The sequence below is a fragment of the Parasteatoda tepidariorum genome, chromosome X2, assembly GCF_043381705.1.
Source record: "Parasteatoda tepidariorum isolate YZ-2023 chromosome X2, CAS_Ptep_4.0, whole genome shotgun sequence".
Classification (NCBI taxonomy): domain Eukaryota; kingdom Metazoa; phylum Arthropoda; class Arachnida; order Araneae; family Theridiidae; genus Parasteatoda; species Parasteatoda tepidariorum.
The window spans coordinates 22,017,105-22,036,229 of NC_092215.1; the positions used below are offsets into that span (position 1 = coordinate 22,017,105).

The 19,125-nt window shown below is 27.2% G+C and overlaps 1 protein-coding gene across 4 annotated transcripts in view; it reads right to left on the reverse strand.

Moving 5' to 3' along the window:
- LOC107449681 (nischarin) overlaps window positions 1-19,125 on the reverse strand; it is a 34,016-nt gene that overhangs the window by 12,840 nt on the left and 2,051 nt on the right. For 3 of the 4 annotated variants that reach the window (XM_016065287.4, XM_016065289.3, XM_016065288.3), the window contains exons 2-7: window positions 17,305-17,388; window positions 13,450-13,629; window positions 10,293-10,341; window positions 6,540-6,632; window positions 4,560-4,723; window positions 2,094-2,321 (exon numbers count right to left, since the gene is read on the reverse strand). In XM_016065287.4, the coding sequence (XP_015920773.1) occupies window positions 2,094-2,321; window positions 4,560-4,723; window positions 6,540-6,632; window positions 10,293-10,341; window positions 13,450-13,629; window positions 17,305-17,388 (798 nt within the window). The remainder of the gene's footprint in view (window positions 1-2,093; window positions 2,322-4,559; window positions 4,724-6,539; window positions 6,633-10,292; window positions 10,342-13,449; window positions 13,630-17,304; window positions 17,389-19,125) is intronic. The other variant, XM_043041834.2, reaches the window with a different exon arrangement.

Sequence of the window (19,125 nt, forward strand, 5' to 3'; positions counted from 1 at the left end):
TTACAAATCAAAAGTATTTATTCTAAGAAAAACAAACTCACTTTAGCTATTAAACTCTAGATTAAAAAGATTTTTATGGGAAAATTCAATTTTTTTTCATTTCATTGTAATTAAACTAAATCTATTAATATAAATAATAGAAAACTGAGTCAGAGTTACAAGATTTTTTTTCTCAATAAAAAACCAAGCCCGGTTTTTTAAAAAAGAACTTTGGTTTAAGACAATTTTTAAACTACATTAGTTTAAACCAGCCAACCCTGCACAAATCAAAACTTAATATCAGGATACAAGCATACATATTTGTCTGACTAGCTTTCTGATTGTTGTTGGAACATTTTTATTAGTCTAATGATTACACGAAATGATCAATAAGCAAAAAAATTCAGATATCTTTAGCTATCATCATCAAAAAATTAATAAAGATATCAAGTTACAAATCAGTAAATTGTTTATAATTTATATTTTACTATTTTCAAGTCTACATTTTACTACTTCAATTCTATTATGATTAAAACTAAAAATTGCTAATAATAATCTAAATGTTATGAAATATTGAAGTTACACAACCTTAAAGACATTGTATGAAAATGCAACACCTTACAATAAACATTTTATGACAGTTTGAAAAAAATGGCGGATGTAACATTTATAAATTGCATAATTTCACAATTTTTAAAATATGATACTTAAGAAGCACCATAATAAAATTAGTTATATTTATCTAGTAATGAATTTTATGCAAAACAGCATCCAGTTAACATAAACAATTAAAGTATTACATATAAAATAAGTATTAAGGCTTCATATAGGGCCAAAGAAAGAAATCAGAACATTTTTCAAAAATTCATTACATATTTTAAAATAGTAGGCATATACCAGACTACTTTTAAAAAGACAAACTTAAAAACAAATTGTTCTGCTTAAGTATAATAAAAGCAAATTTTATCCCAAAAGTAAATAAAATGTACTATATTTTATTTCAGAATAACTTTGTTAAGAATAGAAAGTTTTAACAGCTTCTAGTAGAATTTAACAGAGCACTGAACAACTTATAATTGAGTCAAATAAATTTGAGTCAGTTTGAGTCAAATAAATATAGCAAATTTTTATAGTACTGTGTCACATAAAAAATTATCAGTATCAATTCATTAACATTCCCTCATACAAAAATTTATCTAAATGTTATAGAATTCAAGATTTTTTGTTAATCAAATAATTAAAAAGAAGGGTTTTAATAATCTAGAAAACAGTATACATAATGCCTAATACTTTTTGTACATGAGTAATTTTGGGAATTAATCATCCTCAAATTAATGTTTAAAAATTCTATGATATGATTGCATTTGCTGATCGGAATTGATCATTTTCATAATCAGCTGAATCAATAATTGTGAAACTAAAAAATTTCATTAAACAAGATTTATTACTGAATATGCCGAAAATAATAAATAAGCATGTGACATAGGGAAAATTAGAAAACTTTTCTACTGGTCAGATGTAACGTTTTTAACAGTGCCCACTTACAAAAACATGTGGCCACTTTTTCAAAAGTTGAAAATTCTAAGTGATTAAAAATACTTTTCATGTAAATAATGCAAAGCATAATTTGTGAAGCATTTCTCAAATCATGGGGAACACTACAAAGATCAATTTTTAAAATAAAGAAAATTTTAAGAAACAAGTGTAAAATAATAAATTTTTCAACATATTATCAATGCTCATAATTCCACATGTATATAAATAGTAATAAAATACACAAGGTGCATATTCAATGAATAAAAGGCCAATTAGGTAGCAACTAGAAGACAATTTTTTAATAAACAAATAAAAAATTTGCTTTGTCAGAAATGATCAGCAGCTAATACCAACAGTACCAGAAATGAATTCCAGATGGCAGTGTGTTTTCGTTATTAGTGCTGCTAACTTCTAAAAAAATACTTATTTTCTAACTAACACCAGCTTGAATGTATGTGATCATTCCAGGAATTTATTGACTCTACTTTGTATTACTGCAATTACTATCTTTTTAAATATAAAAAGAAGAAATTTTTTACTTTTAGTTTGAAAAATTTATATTACAAAACTTAACTTACAATTGAAGTATGTATTTTTGTGATTCGATTGTGGCTGAAGTTGAGAAAAGTAATTGAATTCCAAAAAGGCCAAGTATGAAGAGGATCTGTAATTGGACACCAATGAAGTATGCCACAAAGTAAAATATCTGCTATGTTTTCCAAAGTTTTATGAACAATTAATGTCTTTAAATTTGCCCGCAAAATATCAACAGAGGTTAAATTCTTAGCCAGGTTGCAGTTGTATACCTAATAATTAAAATTAATTGACATTAATGTATTACATAGTATTCAAATCAAGTCAAAATTAGAAAGTTGAAAGTTGTAAAAATACTAAATCACCAAGATTGATGGAAATAGTAACAATTACTAATGCATTGTAGCAAGCCCCTTGGCATCACTACGATAGGTCACACACTGAGGAAGCACGCAGCAAGAAAGAGGCAGACAGGTGGTGCATTTCATACTTTTGCAAAGATACGCATGAGGTGATGTGCACATGCTAATGCAAAAGTAAGGGAATCTGCCTCCTGTATGTCTCTTACGACTTGTGTATGTGGTCTACCTAAAAGTTATGCACTTTACAGGCTTAGAGTGAAGAAAATTTGGATGAATTAGAGATATTTCTCTCAGATTCCTCTCTCATTCATCCAACTCTCTATTTCTTCTCAATTTGGACAAACTTTTCATCAATATTTCTTACATTTATTAACACAAGTAAATGCTTCAGCTCAGCCCATTCCTTTCTCTAAAATGCTAAGGTCTGGATTTCTTTATCACACAATGTTAGAAGAACCAGTTCTGAGCATGCTTGGGTTTGTGCTTTTGATCATTTTCATGTTCCGAACATAATAATGATGCAAAGTTTTATATCAGGACATGTTATAACAGCGAGATGAAACCATGATCAAGAGAATTGAGTGCATAAAGACACATAGTCTATTATGTCTTCATACTCGATCCTATGTATAATTTTGTGAATCCAACTCAAGGGATCCACTCCAAGGTGGGAGATGCATTCCCTAAACATGACACTTTAACTTGCATGCTTCATTGTTCAAATCTGGCTTCTTGAGTCAAAACAAGTCAAGGCTCATATGCACCAGGAAAAATGTTAAAACTTAAAACTTGTTCAGTATAGGTTTCACTTAAAAATTAAAAAAAATCGAATGTCATTGGAGCTAGACAAATTTACCTAGGAATATTAAAATATTTTTACAATTACAAATATAGTAAAATACAATTTTTCATTTTAGTATTATTACTTTTTTTAAAATGTTTCCAGGAACATACAAACTCTGACTTGTGGGAGACAAATTCACTATATCTCAACCTTATCAAATGAGATACAGTCCTTCGCCAAATTATTAGACGCACTATAAGATTCTATGCAAGTTTCTAATTATCAGAGGATACTATATAATTTTATTGTTTTTACGCGACTGAAACCGCTTGAACTTGTTTACATTCGTGTATCAATTGGTTAATATAGACGATATATAATGTAATATAAATTCAACGATTGGATAAATAAGATATATTATATAAATATAGAATATTTATTATATCAGGTATTATATTAGTATATTATAATAATTAGACCAAGTTATTAGATGCGCTGTAGTGTTTTAATAATTACATGTTTTGCAAGAGTTTTTATATGCAATAATTTTATATGCAATAGTTTTATACTTAAACATACATGTAATGGGTTTTAATTCAGGAGATTTTTTATATACTTACTATTTGTATTTATTTTTAACATATAGCATTACAATGTTAACCAATTGATACACGAACATAAACAGGTGTAAACCGGTTTCAGCCGAGTAAAAACAATAATGCTGAATAGTATCACCTGATATTTAAGATTTTACATAGAATCTCATAGCGCATATAGTAATTTGGCAGTGGACTGTATATTTCACTGGGCAAAACACTTATTTGTTTATAAAAGCTAGTTAAAGCAAAAACTTTATATGGAAATATAGTAAAATAAAGCTGTCTAAATAAAAAAGACATCACTCTAAATGTGGTAAAATTATTTTCAAAGCTTTGCTAATTATTAATGTAGTTACAGGTAAAAAGGATTTAGGGTATTTCCAAAATATAAATTTGAGTAAGAAATTTAAAATAGTTTTTGACAACACTCATAGAAAATATTATTAAAAAAAACATGAACTTGGCACTTTTTTCACTAATACTATACTGAACTTGGCACCTTTTTTACTGGTACTATACTGGTTATGGGAAGAATATTTGTTTCATTTTCAAAAGCTTGCTAAATTTCATTTAATATGCTTGAGTCAGCCACAAAAAAAGTAAAGATAATTAAAAGAATTTAGTTACATTTTGTTTATAAAATCTAAACTTGATTAGGTATCAGAGAATTCATTATGAAAGAAATATTCTGGAACAATGGCAAAACAACACTAAGGTATGATTAATGACATGAAAGTTTTAAGTATATTAAATAGGAACACTTACTTCAAGAGTAACAGCACTTTTAAACAAAGACAGATCAAAAGAAAGTTCATTAGGGATAATATTACTCTGTTCCAAACACTCAGAGCTACCAATTATTATTAAATGCTTCAACTGTGTCACAAACTCTACTAAATGTGCTATGTCTTGTTTTGGGTTCTTGAAATCTAATAAAATATACATATTAATTTTAATTGCTAATAAAAAATACATAAAAAAATCTACTTTTAATGATAAAAAGATAGATGTATGATAATAGCTTTTGAATTGATCAGTAAATAACAGGTAAGGGTTTGTTCAAATATTATATAAGCATATGTGCGGCAATTGTAGACCATTCCTCCCCCCTTTTCAGCAAAAATTAGCAAATTAAAAAACCATCTTACATTTACATCTTACATCTATGCTTACATTTGAAAGTTGCAACAACCTTCTTGTTTTCTACTCATACTTTTCCTTTCCTATTATGAACAAAAATAAACAAATCATGAACCCTTTAGATGATTACATGATACTTAAATGGTCACAGATAAGACAAAAAAAATTTTTAATTAAGTGTTATTTTACAAATTTATATCAGAACAAAAAACAGTATCTAATTTTCTCTTTAAATGAGCTTTGGAAGGAAATGGGCTTAGTCTGTCCACAAAATGATCCACGGCCATTCATTGTTCACTCCCAAAGGAGCTAAAGTCCCTCTTGTTAGCAGGTCAGCGGGAAGCAACTCTTGCACATAGATAATTTTGTATGGATAGGAATGCAGGACTTTCCATAAAATTTTATGCACAATGCTTACAGGCCTGTCCAATGTTAGGGCAATTCCCTATGCACTGCATGGTTGCACACCACCGTTTGACTCCTTATGCACTGTTGTGATCACTTCTTCAAATAACGTCGAATCAATTCTTTTCCTTCCTCTACCACATTACACATCAAAAGAACCAGTCATTTTGAATTTCTAAATCATTTTCTCAAGACCCACGGCAGTCATCTCACAAACACCTTTTTTCAGACACTAGAGTGTACGGAAATGTTGCAAATCTACTGGTGCACAGTCAGCGCTCTAGTAAAAAAAAAAGCTTTACAAGCAGAGCACTATCCATAATTAAGACAGTCATTGCAAACTTCTCAGATGCGAAATGAGGAAAAGCCATTTCCTGGGGTTTTTATAACAATTGCAATGAGTCATGTGCATGATGCTTACAGCACCATTTATCACTAAAATTTGGAATTTTTTTTCTTATGCTTTATGCTTTCCCAATTCAATAATATTCTACACATATTTAACTTCATTCATATTAGTGGTTCTTTTTATATAAATATGGAAACTTAAACTGTAATTATAATCACCCTGTACATAGGGAAAAAAATTAAAATCATCTCTAATATTGTCTAATTTTTTTTACTCTTATTTTGTCTAATTTTAGAGAATGACCTTTAAGCTAGCGTCAAACTATAAATAAATTTTAGAACTGATGTAAAACTAGAAACGGTTTAGAAAAAAAATTGTACATAATTTGTTTAAAAAAAAACTTCCTACTAAACTGTATTATTTTCTTCGTAGTTTGACAACCACAAACTAATTCAATTTAAAAAAAAAAACAAATAGGTTATAAGACCAAATAAATAACCTCAAACTTTCAAAAATAAACTAGTGAGTAGTAATGTTTTGACTATGAATTCGATGTCATCATTTAATTAAAACATACCATAAAAAATGTTAGCAAATTGCTCATACTGTATATTATATATCATAGACCTTCAACTAATTTTAATCCTTCAGACATTGAAAATTATTTATATTTCCTCTTTGGTATTGAACAACATTAGAAGAAATTGATTTTGTAGTAGGAAAGCCATGATTATAAGATTTACAAAAGTTATAAACTTATATCTCTGATGGTTAAAAACTTAAAAATGATAATTTAATTTTCCCTTTATTATAGAAAAATGTGTACATGTGATTTATTTGCAATAACTTACAAGATGGATCTCCCAGTTTCAATCTTTCAGATATTGCATGCAGTTGAGTCGGAGTAAATTCATATGAAACACCACGTTGAAGCATTTCTTCACCTGTAATGTAAATAAAAATAAGTTAATGTGGTAGATAAAGTTTTACTCTCAAATGATTTATTAAAAGTAATATTATAAGAAAATAAGAAGTTGATCTTATTTAAACATATAGCAAAAATTTTTGTACAGGACAAATGCATATTGAGTTAAACAGTTAGAAATTTTGTTATTTGTAATATTGCAGAATATGGAAATGGCAACAATAATAATTTAAAAGACAACACTACAAAATTCAATTGGTACAAAACAAAATGAACAGCTTATACTCAGTGTAGCAAAAAAACACTCATAAATACAATTTCTCTAATGAGAAAATTCTTAGCATTTTTTTTCTTCCCAACATTCTTTGATAATACGAAGTCTGCTCTATTCTCAGCTTGGTAACACCTTTTGCATTAGTAGTGTCTTGTTTTTCCTATTTTTATAATTTTTTCTGTTTAAGTTTCAGTGTGCAAAAAAATAGAGGACCACCCTGAATAACTTTTGATCAAATTATCAAATTTTCATGTTCTAGGACTCAATCTGAATGGCTCGAGAGGTTGGCCTCCAATATGCCAATTAATAAATGCAAACGATATTTTAAGTTATGAAATCAGATACAAAAACATACTTACTCTGAATAAAGATACCTTTTTTCAACGGATTCGGATTTCTGACCCCCAAAGTATAGGGGTAGCCGCAATCTGGGAAATATAGTCCCAATAGGAGAGCGCTCAAAACTTTGAAGCTCTTAATGCAAATTTATTTTTGAATATTTTGCTATACCTCGATAACTCTTTAAGCGAATTGGAAACTTTTCATGCACAATTATAAAATTTGTTTACACGAAGATCATTCCATATGAAAAATAACTTTTATTAAATATTTATTATTTTTATTATTTTATTTAAGAATGGTAAAAAATTGAATTGTAAGGTTTACAATTTTTTGCATCATTTTAAAGAATGTAATTTTATATGGCAAAATACAAAGTTTGAACAAAATCCGTCAAAAAATTCTTGAGAAATTTAATTTTAAGAAAGTCAGACACTTAAATTTCTATTTCTTAGGCACTATTAAACCAATTAAGCTCAAATTTTGCATTATGTGATATGAAATTAAATTCTTTAAAATGATACAAAAAATTGTGTACCATACAATTCAAAAATATTGGGATAATTCTTAAATAAAATAATAAACATTTATTTAAGTTATTTTTCATATGATTGGATAAACTTTGGATAAACAAATTTTATAATTGCGTGCAAAAAATTTTCATTCTGCTTAAAAAAGTCACAAGATATAGTGAAATACGCAAGAAGTAAAATATATATTAAGGGGTCCAAACTTTGGAGTTCTCTCCTAACCAAACTATTGGGACCATATTTCCCAGAGAAAGTATACTTTTATGTCTGATTTCGTAACTTAAAATATCGTCTGCACTAATAAATTAACATATTTGAGATCACCCTCTCGAGCCATTACGATTAAGTCTTAGAATGTGAAAATCTGATCATTAGATCAAAAGTTATTCAGGGTGGGCTGTTTCTTTTTCTTTTCTTTCTTCTTTTTGTGCACTGTACATAGTTTTACATAGGAAGTATATATATAAAATGAACTTTTATAAAGGATATATGATTGTTGTAAGACTTCAGTATGTGCAAAACAAACACATTTACAAAGGAAATATGCATGTCATAATAATGTATAGAATGAAGTTTAACAACAATGTTCCTTATATGCATAATAAAGTGTTACAATTTGAAAATTTATTGATTGTAATGTGGACTAAGACAATAACCATTATGTCGCTGGTAGCAGAATTTGAGTCAAACTGCAGCACCATCTTCATAAATCAAAATTTACCTGCAACCCAATCAGGTGGAGGCTATTATTGTAAAAATTAGGCTTAAGCTATCATGTGCATTGCAAACTTTAAATTATCACATTCAAGGTAAATGAAAATTAAATACAGAAAATGTATTTTGTTTAAATTTAGTTTGAAACATAAGAAATTGTACTTAAAAAGGGAGATGGAATAAATTTATTTGCCATATAACCTTGTGAAAGAACGGGGATAGAGTATAAAAAATGGGTCATTTCCAGAGTATTCAGTTGTTTTAAGTTTCACTATGAAAAGCCAAAATAAGTTTAGATCATGTAGCTAAAATATTCATATCATTCCTTTAAAGTATACAGCAGAGTATTCTATAATGTTCTATTTTTTCCATAAAGATCATGTACAAATTTCTGTGTTTGCAGACAAATTGTCATGCTATCCCTGCAAAAAAAGTTTGGCGAAAAATTAAAATATCTCCGGAAAAAGAATTGTGTTTTATCGAATATCTAATTGAAGCGGTGTACCGCCTAATGAATTGTCTTCGAATACCAAAAGATGGAGAAATCCTTCTAATTGCTCATCAAAGAAGGTGGGAAAAAACATCTTTACTTAGTCATTTGATCTCTATTATTTATTCATTATTTGGAAATTTCATATGAAAAAGTATCTGCAGATGCCATGATAATCTGCAATGCCTGCTGCCATACTGGAGGGTTTCTGCGACCAAATTATGCCTTAAAATAATTGCCTTATATTTTTAAAAAAAATCTTGTTCATATTTTGAATACTATATAATGGTACAGTAACAGAATTTTCATGGAAAAAGGCTAAAGTCTTAAAAAAAGGTTGGATAAATAAGTGAAAGGAAAGATTTACTACAGAAATTAAGTCATCATCAGTTTCACATACTAGATATTAATTCATCAGAAGTATCCATCCTTGTATGTGTAACTGACAGTCTTCTACCAGTTCCATAGCATGGAAGAATAATGCAAGATATTAAGACTTTTTTTTCTTCTCTTTTTTCATGTCTTTTCATCCTCACATCATCCTCAACATTCAAAAGTAGAAGCAAAGAAAATGTATTTATAAGCAACCGAGAATATTCACTGCGCTTTTTGAAATTCAGTTTGCCTTTTGTTTAAAAATAAAAGAAAAAACTAATTTTAGCATCTAGATTAAATTTTAAACTTCTTAAAAATGTATTTCTGACAATAAAAATTCAATAAACAGTGACTTCTTAAAAAATAATAAACATATGACAGCACAAGATATATCCCACAGTTAATTTTAAAAAAAATTTAAAAATAAGTAACCATAATAAACACACAAGAAAAATGAATACAATACAATATGACATATGACTTTTATAATTTAGAAGTAAATATTTAAAAAATTCTTTTTTTTTTTTTGGAGATTTAAGATATATTTTATTCTGATAGTTTTTAATTAGACATGATTGAATAATGCAATCAGGTCATTTACAAGTCCAATGTATGCTAATGCAACAGAAAAATATTTAAGCAAACAAAAACATTAAGTTTAAAAAAATATAAAGATATTTTTAAAAGATTACTGCCATCAAAATATGAAATAAAAATATCAATCTAATTATACATTGAATATTATTAGTGCCTCAAAGTTGAAAGGTGAAGTTGTGGTTATTTTGGGAAGTGTTGTATCATCAATACCTCTTATCCAAGGTTATGCCAATGTTAAGCTGAATTAAATACAATAATACAAAGCTGTTTCTCAAGAGTTATGTTACAGTTTAACTGTAAATACACGATATACAAAAGTGTTTTTTAACATTTGATTTTAATATTTTTTAATACACATACCTGTAGAGAAGAAAGTCTCTGAGAGAGCGGCAGTAATGGCTCTTACTTCCTAAAAACATACAACATGGACAATTAAATAAAATTATTAAATTTCAGAAAAAAAATCATTTTAGACAAAATAAACAAAATAACAAAGCAACAAAAATAAAATTACAGTAAAAACTTCTATATCCAGAATGCATAAGAAATAGGCTGACTTAAGATAAATAAAAATTTCTGACATTTGCGCACTGAAATACTAAATTTTTCATATCACTTTATTTTTTTTGTCTCAAAAACATATAAAAATCAATAGTTATAAAAAATTAATAACCATAAAGAGAGAATATTATAAAATCTTAGAAGATTGATTTAGAGATGTACAGGTAAAATGATGCAATATAGTGAGCATGTGGGTAAAAGAGGAATGCACTAACTGTTTTATTTATTTATATTTAACATTTATTTTAACAATTTTAAGTTGTTTAATCATTTGATTTATTTATAACTGAGATACTATTATAAAAGAAATTATACATTTGCTATCATTTTATGCTTTAATTTTGTGCAAAACAAGATTATTTGTTTATTTTTATATCTATTTTATAAAAATTAATTTGAATGGTTTAAGCTGTTTTTTATTTGATAGGTTAAAATTTATAAATTTAAAATTAGTAAAAAGAAACAGGATGTGTTTGTGATTGTTTTGTGTTGTACAATTTTGCACGAAACAAGATTTATTTTATTTTATTTAATTATTAATAATACTTTTGAATTATTGAATTATTTTGAATTATTATTAAATTTTTCTATTAATTTAATGCATGTGGATAACTTATTTTAATCATATTTATGATCTTAAACACTTGGCTTACATATAATTCGAGTTTTTTAAATCGGTTTGTTAACGAAATTTTATTGTGTTGCATTTGAATTTTACACGATTGTACAAGGTACTATTTTGTATAGGGTAAACCAACCAGTGAAGGAACATTTCATATATATTGATTAAAAATAAGAATTTAAAAGTTTTTCTTTAGATTGATTGGTAACAACAGCTTACTGCCAAACAATAGGAAGTCATCTAGCAATGTTTTGGATTGCCTGATCAAATAGACTTCTTTGGAAAGATTCTTGAATTTGTTATTATCTCTGCAACACCTTGTTTCTTTGAAAAAAATTATAAGGTGAGTGTTTGTATTTATATGTTTGAAGTGGAATTAACTGCATGTAATAGTTTTATTTTTCTCACTGTGAAAAAGAGAATTCAAAATATAGTTATTGAAGTTACTCTTTTTTTTTAAGCGTCATAGCATAATAAAGTACTGAGATAATGGGGTGTTTATTCACTGGATCACCAAACGATGAAAAACCAGTGAACAAGTGTTCCTTTACTGGGTTTTTTTCTAAGTTAATGAAAATGAAAGATAAACTTTAATTTTCTTGTACCTTTCTGCATCAAAAGTATGTTAAAAATACGAAAAAAAACTTCTAACCAGTGAGGGAACAGGCATGTTCCTTTACTGGGCATAGATTTCCCAGTGAATGAACAGTATGTATTAATATGTTGACACTTTAATTTTCAATTCATGATCACAAAAAAAAGTTAACATTTTCCAAGTATTTATATGTTATAATTTCAAGAATAGGCTTGTTCTTAAATATTTGTATAGCTTATAAATTCATAAAGAGCATTAAAAAATAACCAAAATTAAGTGTTCCTTTACTGGGTGTTCATTCACTGGTAAGAGCTGTTCCTTCACTTGATCTTCTTACTACTTGTTATTTGAACCTCTTAAACTTTAAAACAATATTATGTAAGCTCTCTACAATTTTTTTACATAATTTGCAATTAGTAACAAATATGTTGACACTGTCATTTAACTAAAATTACGAATTTTGAAATTAATATGATTTTGTAAAAGGCAAGTGAAGCTTAAGTGTTCCTTCACTGGTTAGTTTACCCTACATTTGAAAAGGTAATATAAAAATTATTGAAATACATAATTTCTGATTTTAACTAAGATTGCATAAATAAATTCATCATATATATAATAATTATTTTATTGATTTTTAATAATTTAATCATTTATTTCGTATATAACTTGTTATTTGAAAAAGATGTGTTTATTCTGCGATCGATCACAAACTCAAATTTTGTGCCCTGTATTCAATGGAGCGGCTTTTTTGATGAAAAACTTTTTCATTTTAGTAGCACGGTATATAAACCAGGGCGGCATATCTCTGTGCAATTACAGTATATATATAAACACTAAAAAAATTATTTTCTGAAACTGGGAATTTGGTAGCAGTTGAAAGGTATGGTATTAATTATATAAAGGCCAATATTTTGTATGTTCATAAAAAAGCTGCTCAAATATTTATATTTTTTAATTGAATAAATGAGGAATATATTTATTTATAAATAATGAATGAGAACTGTTCTAAAATTTAAAAAAAAAATTAACATTTCATATATTTAAAAATATATATATAATTTGATCAAACATGGCACATATGTTTAAGGAGTAATACAGGGTTGCCACTCAAATCTGGAAATAAAATTCCCTGTGATTTCCCTGTACATATTATACGCAATATATTAAGAGGAAACAACAATTACTATGCTCTTGTGTGAGCTATATTGGGCTAACTATATTTATTAGTTTTAATTGCTGGAAAAACAGCTGAACATGTTTAAATAATGCTATAGTAAATGAAATAGTTTAGTATAGCTGAAATATTATGGTTAAATATCCCGCTTTGTGTGGTCACCATTTTTTAAAAGACAAAAATAAGAAACAAAATTCCCTGTATTTTCTCTGTTGTAAAGAAAAAATCAAAATTCCCTGCATTTTCCCTGTTATTTCAGGCAATTTTTAAATTCCCTGTATTTTCCAGGTTTTTCTTGTTCTCCCTGTGGAGTGGCAACCCTGTAATAGAACACTGTTTAGAATATAATTGCCGATTGTAGATTTGGAGCAACCAAATATAACAAAACTAAAAAACATAAAATGTTATTGATGAAAAAGTAAAAGAATTCTCTTGCCAAAGCACATAAAATTACATATAATGCTATTGTTAATAATGAAAATTAATAGTACTTAATTCTTATGTTTGAGAGTTTGAGAAAATAAATTTCCAACTTTAAAATTTTTAATTCAAATAAGGGACTTACATATTTTTGAAAATCCAAGAAAATTGCAAGAGGTTCAGGTAGAATTGTGAATAGCTGAATCAGTGACTGAAGATAATGCTCTAGAGCTTTTTTCCGTTCACATATAAAAGATTCTGATCTATTGCCAAAGATCTTTTTCGGTGGTAACAAATTTTTATCAACACCATATTCCTTAACCATCTATTTAAAAAATATACATAGAAGTATACAAATGAAAGCATTTGAATTTTGTAAACATATACACAAATATAAATACATAAAAGTAAAGAACAGGAGCTAAAGTTGAAGTATCAGAAAGAAATATCTAGTTGATTTTAACATGTACTGTATTGTGGGCAGTGTGACTAGTTTTATTTTTAAATAATCAAAAGAAAAGAGAATATATATAAAATTTAAAGTACTTTAACAATAATATTTTTTACATGGCTTGGGGATTGTCCCATTGGCCACAGAAATGCCAGAATTGCTACTCTCTTCTCGTTACCCAGTGGGCACCTATGGCGAAGCCACAACGGGGGAGAGGCGTCGCCCACGTCACACAACCACAAACCCGTTTATAGGGCCGGTCACATTCACACAGAAAAAAAAGGACATAGAACACAGAGAGAGAAAGAAACATCCATGCCCTGAGCGGGATTCAAACCCGCAGTCAGACACGCTAACCACTAGGCCATAACAATAATATAATTATACTAAACGGTTATAATGAAATATATATCCACATTCTTCATTTGGTAACAATAATATACAGTACAGAACCCGTGATCCGTAAATCAGAAAACCAAAAAACCGGAACGAAATTCGATAAATTTTCGCTCCATTTTCAAAAAAAAAATTTTTTCCTCATAAGATTTTAGGATTTTTCTTTCTTTTTTGAAAGATGTTTACCTTACCATCATTTTGGAAATAATCATTAGTGTATTACTTCATCGTTTTTTTTTCTTTTTAAGATTATTTCTAAATTTTTTTTTTAGTTGGGTTTAATAATAAAAAAAACGGCTTTTTGTAGTGATTCAGAAAACCGGAAAAATCAGTTATCCGGAATAGCGATGGTCCCAATCGTTCCGGATAATCGGTTCTCTACTGTATATTACACATAATGAAATATATATTACACATATTGAAAACAAATGAAGAATGTGAAAAGGTTCCCATTTCTATTTTCGATTTTCACGTTAAAATGTTCATTCTCCTCTCAACATTTTTCATTTTCAATCTTAGTTCATTTTCTTATTTTCTCATTCTCTTCTAATCAATTATGCCACATTACCACCCCCTTAAAAGTTAAAACCCAATCATTTTAAGTTAAGAATAACTATCCACTTAAAAGTAAAATATCTTTAACCAATCCTGAATTAAAAAGGGGAGCTCAATGATCCACCCACCTTAAAACCAGTAGGTCAAAAAATATCCTCAACCTTTTCATTGGGATTTTTCTCACAGTATGAGCAAATATATAAATATTGTCATACCAAACAAGTGTTCCAAAAACAGAAGAAGGTCTGAAATACATTATATCTTACATTGATATTTTAAGTTTAAAAAAAGGAAATTAATAATAGAATTAAAAATAAATATCAAATTAAAAGGTTACATATAAATATAAATTAAGTTACTATACAAATTAAGATATTATAACAGAACTATCACTTTTTCGTAAAAGCATATTTGACATTATTGCAATATTTTGGGTTGGGCATGGCATTAATGGGACTAAGAAAGACACTTGTATTTGACTAAAAAATTTTCTGGTATTCCTTATATATATATAATTATTAGTTTAACACCCCCTAACATCTACTACCCATCATTTGATATGAAGCATGGTAATACCTCCTTAAAGATAAACCTCCCACGATGCACAGAAAAAAAGAAAGTAGCAATGCATACTTATAAGGCAGGAGGCCCTATAGTGTTATATTCAAAATTTTTCACCTGTCAAATGTCTGACTAAATATTTTATTTATATGAACACCTCAATGACTAAATTTAGACTCTCTGTAAAAAAAAAAAGTTTAAAAAAAAAAAAAAAAACAGTTGTGTTAAATAGTCTCCAAATTGATTTAGAAGTAAAAAGGAATTTTAGTGGGGAAGAGGAATGGAAACAATTAAGGCATCATATTAGCACCAGATGAAAAGATACCACTGTCTGAAATATTTTACATGAGCAGCAGCCTTTTCTCTCCTTTCTTTGCAAAGATAAAGGAAGGTGACGGGAGAATTTTTATTATTTAGTAATGAAAAAGTTTAACAATATTTTTAAAAACACAACTTAATTGCAACAAAGACACATAGAGAACTAAACTACATAACACATAAAACCTAAAAATAAACATTTACGAATCACATGACTTTGTGCTACCATCTATATTCATTTCAAGAACTATTTCTTACAGAAATAGCTATATTTTAAATGAAACATTTTTAGAACATTTTCCTAACATCAATTATTTTTATAGATATTTTTGCAAGAAAGCTATGGTATCTAAAAATGTAAAAAATTTTGCATTAATGTTTATTTAACAGATTTCCATTAGTATTTAAAAGTGGAAAAGTTATATGAGAAAATTTAATATTTTTTCATTTGGCTCTATTCAAACTAAAATTTACATAAATAATTTTTAAAAATTTAACTTTGAAAAAGATTATTTTTGTTTAAAAAAAATAATTAAAAAAAAAACATGCTTGTTTTTTCCAAAAAAAAAATGAAATATTTGGTTTACAATGTGATTTAACCACATTGTTTAAACCAGGCAACCCTGATGAAATATTTTCAAAACTAGTTTAGATTTTATTTCAAAATTAGTGCCTTAGTTTGTAATAAATTCGAAAAATGAAGTTTTCATAACAATTTGATAAATAACTTTAAAAAGAGTGTATACTAAAGTACACCACAGTCATGTCTGATCTTCAGATATATTTTACTTTATATTTTTATTTCTTGTACTAAAAAATCACTTTTGTTATCTTATTTACAAATGATGAGATAAAAGCAGATTTTGAACATTCAAACTTTAAAATCTCATTAATATATGAATTTAAATAAGAAGATAAAAGATTACAAACTAGGGTATTTTTGTGAGTTCAAATAATATTTTTATGCATAAAATGAAGGTCATTATTTATTTATTTTTATTTTAATTTAGTCACTTATTCATTTTTAAAATTCTATAAGACTTTAAAAATTTGAAAAATCATATTTTTTTTTTAAATGAAACTAAAAATATCTATTTACAATGATAGTGTTGTTAAAACAAAAAAAGTTTTGAAAAAAATTAAAATTTTCAAATTTGGAATGATTTATAAGATAAAAACATCTTTATTTAATAAATTAAAGTAAATATTCCATCAAATAAAATATATATACATTTAAAAAGAACACTGCAGTCCTTATTTTGATAGTAAATTGCAGTTTTTCTCCTTTTTTATTTTGTTTAAATGTATTACATGTGTGCCCTTGTGTTTGATGTTCTATTCCTGTACACACTGACAAGTATGTTTGTGCTCGAATTATTAACTTTATTTTGTAGGTACTAATGTTGTAAAATGAACAACAATCAACACATGACACAAATTATTACAACATAATCAAAAAAATATAATACCTTAAAAGTATAAAATAAGAAAAATGACAAGAACATTTCACAACCATTTACGAATTCATTATAATAATTTAAATTAATATTACAATATTATAATTTGAATAGATTTCAACACTAATTTTAAAATACCAGTTAAATATTTATAAAGAAATATTCAAATAAAATAACTAAACTGCAAATAATTGCATATAAATAATAACTTTCCTAATTGTTTATAAGTATAATAGATCAAAATTAACTTAATGTACCATACCTTCTCATGAAGTTCAACAAACTGTTTATATCTTCGAGAAACATGCCACTTGCAATGGGATACTTTGACATCAATAATGTAACTCTGAAAATATAACCATTTAACTCATTTATAATACAACATATGAACATTTATTCAAATTTTGTGCACAGTAATAGATCCTTTATTATAAAAATATCTTCAGTACACAAGATGTATGTTCAGAAATCAACATATTTAATATACATTTCAAGAATCTATATGATATTTTTTTTTTTAAATTTTAAAAAGTATAGACGTTTGGCGTTGCAAATTAATAAGAAGGAAAAATATATTGAACATTAAAAAAAATATCAAGATTAAAAATAACAAGGCATGATTGTTTGTAGAATGAAATTGAGTGAATAGTTTAGTCAAGCTCTAAAACCGGTTTCATTAATTTTTATCCCGCTTCTCTTAATCAAAATTCATTAGAATTTAATAATACTTACCATATATTCCACTGTTTAAGTAAACTTGAAATCCTCAAAATTTTACGAAAATCATGGGGTTGCATACTATCATACACTATTAATAAAGTGGGGTATTCCTTAATCATGAAATATCGATACATTATAAACAATGAGATAGATAGGAATAACCCTGTATTAATTTATCTCCTTTAAATCTTTTATTTAATTAGTTATATGGAAAAAGTTCTGCATTTTTCTCATATTTTCTTTACAAATAAAGGTTTTTTTTTCTTTAACAATGTCTAAAATTATGTTCAAAAAAAAATTAAGAAAAAGATATGTTTCTTTATTCACAAATATTTCTAAAAATATAAAACAAGGAAAACTTTTAAAACATACCCTAAAGATACAAATTTAAAGATTCCAGAACATCATCTGCATCAGGTTAAATAACACTAGCAAGCAGGTGGTAAGATAAACCTGATTAAGTGGCCGTGCCACAGTTACATCTTTATTAACATCTTTATTTACAGCTACACCTCAAGGTATTTTTATTTGAGGGTAAATGAGGCATATTCAGAAAGAACAAGGCGAAATATTTTCATTGAAGAAATTTTATAATTTATTTTACTAATTTTTTTCCGCAGTCGAGTTATACACACGGCATACCAAAATATTGGCTTTCTCACAACAAAAAATATGGGTAAACTTATAAAACCAGCATAAACGGTTTGTTTTTCCTCACTTAAATATCAATTTGCATCTTCTAATACATAGGGAAAAGCAGGGTAAAACAGGGAAGATAAGATTTGAAAGCCTATTGGAACAAAACTGTTTGACCTAGAAACTGTCAATTTAATCAAGATATTCATTGCATAGTTATGTACAATATATTATTCCTGAAAAGTCATATATGAACTCCTTTTTTTAAAAAGATATTTTTCAATAAAAAGCCAAATCACTCAGAGTTATCCCACTAGTAAGGTAAGACCAAGAACACAAATAAACTCTATGGGAATTTTAGAAACACTAGAATTTCATTGTAAAAATAGCAGACATTTCTATTTTTCCAGGTTCCTATCCTCCAACTGGCAAGGTTACATTTCATCCCATCACTGGGTTGATAAAATTTAAAAAAATTTTATAGGAAGGGATATTTTGCACTGTTACCCCTTAAAATGCCAACTACATTTCCTAAGATACTTAAAGATTTTTGAATTAGCAAATTTTTTTTTAAAAAAGTGGTTTGGGAGTTAGCATTTTGGGTTGGTCACTTACATGATTTTCTTTTTAATTTCTTGTGAGATATTTCCCAGAAGTAGGGCAGGAAAAAAAACCCGGGGTTTATTTTGAAAAATCCCTACCCAGGCTGGTATTTTTGGGGGATGAA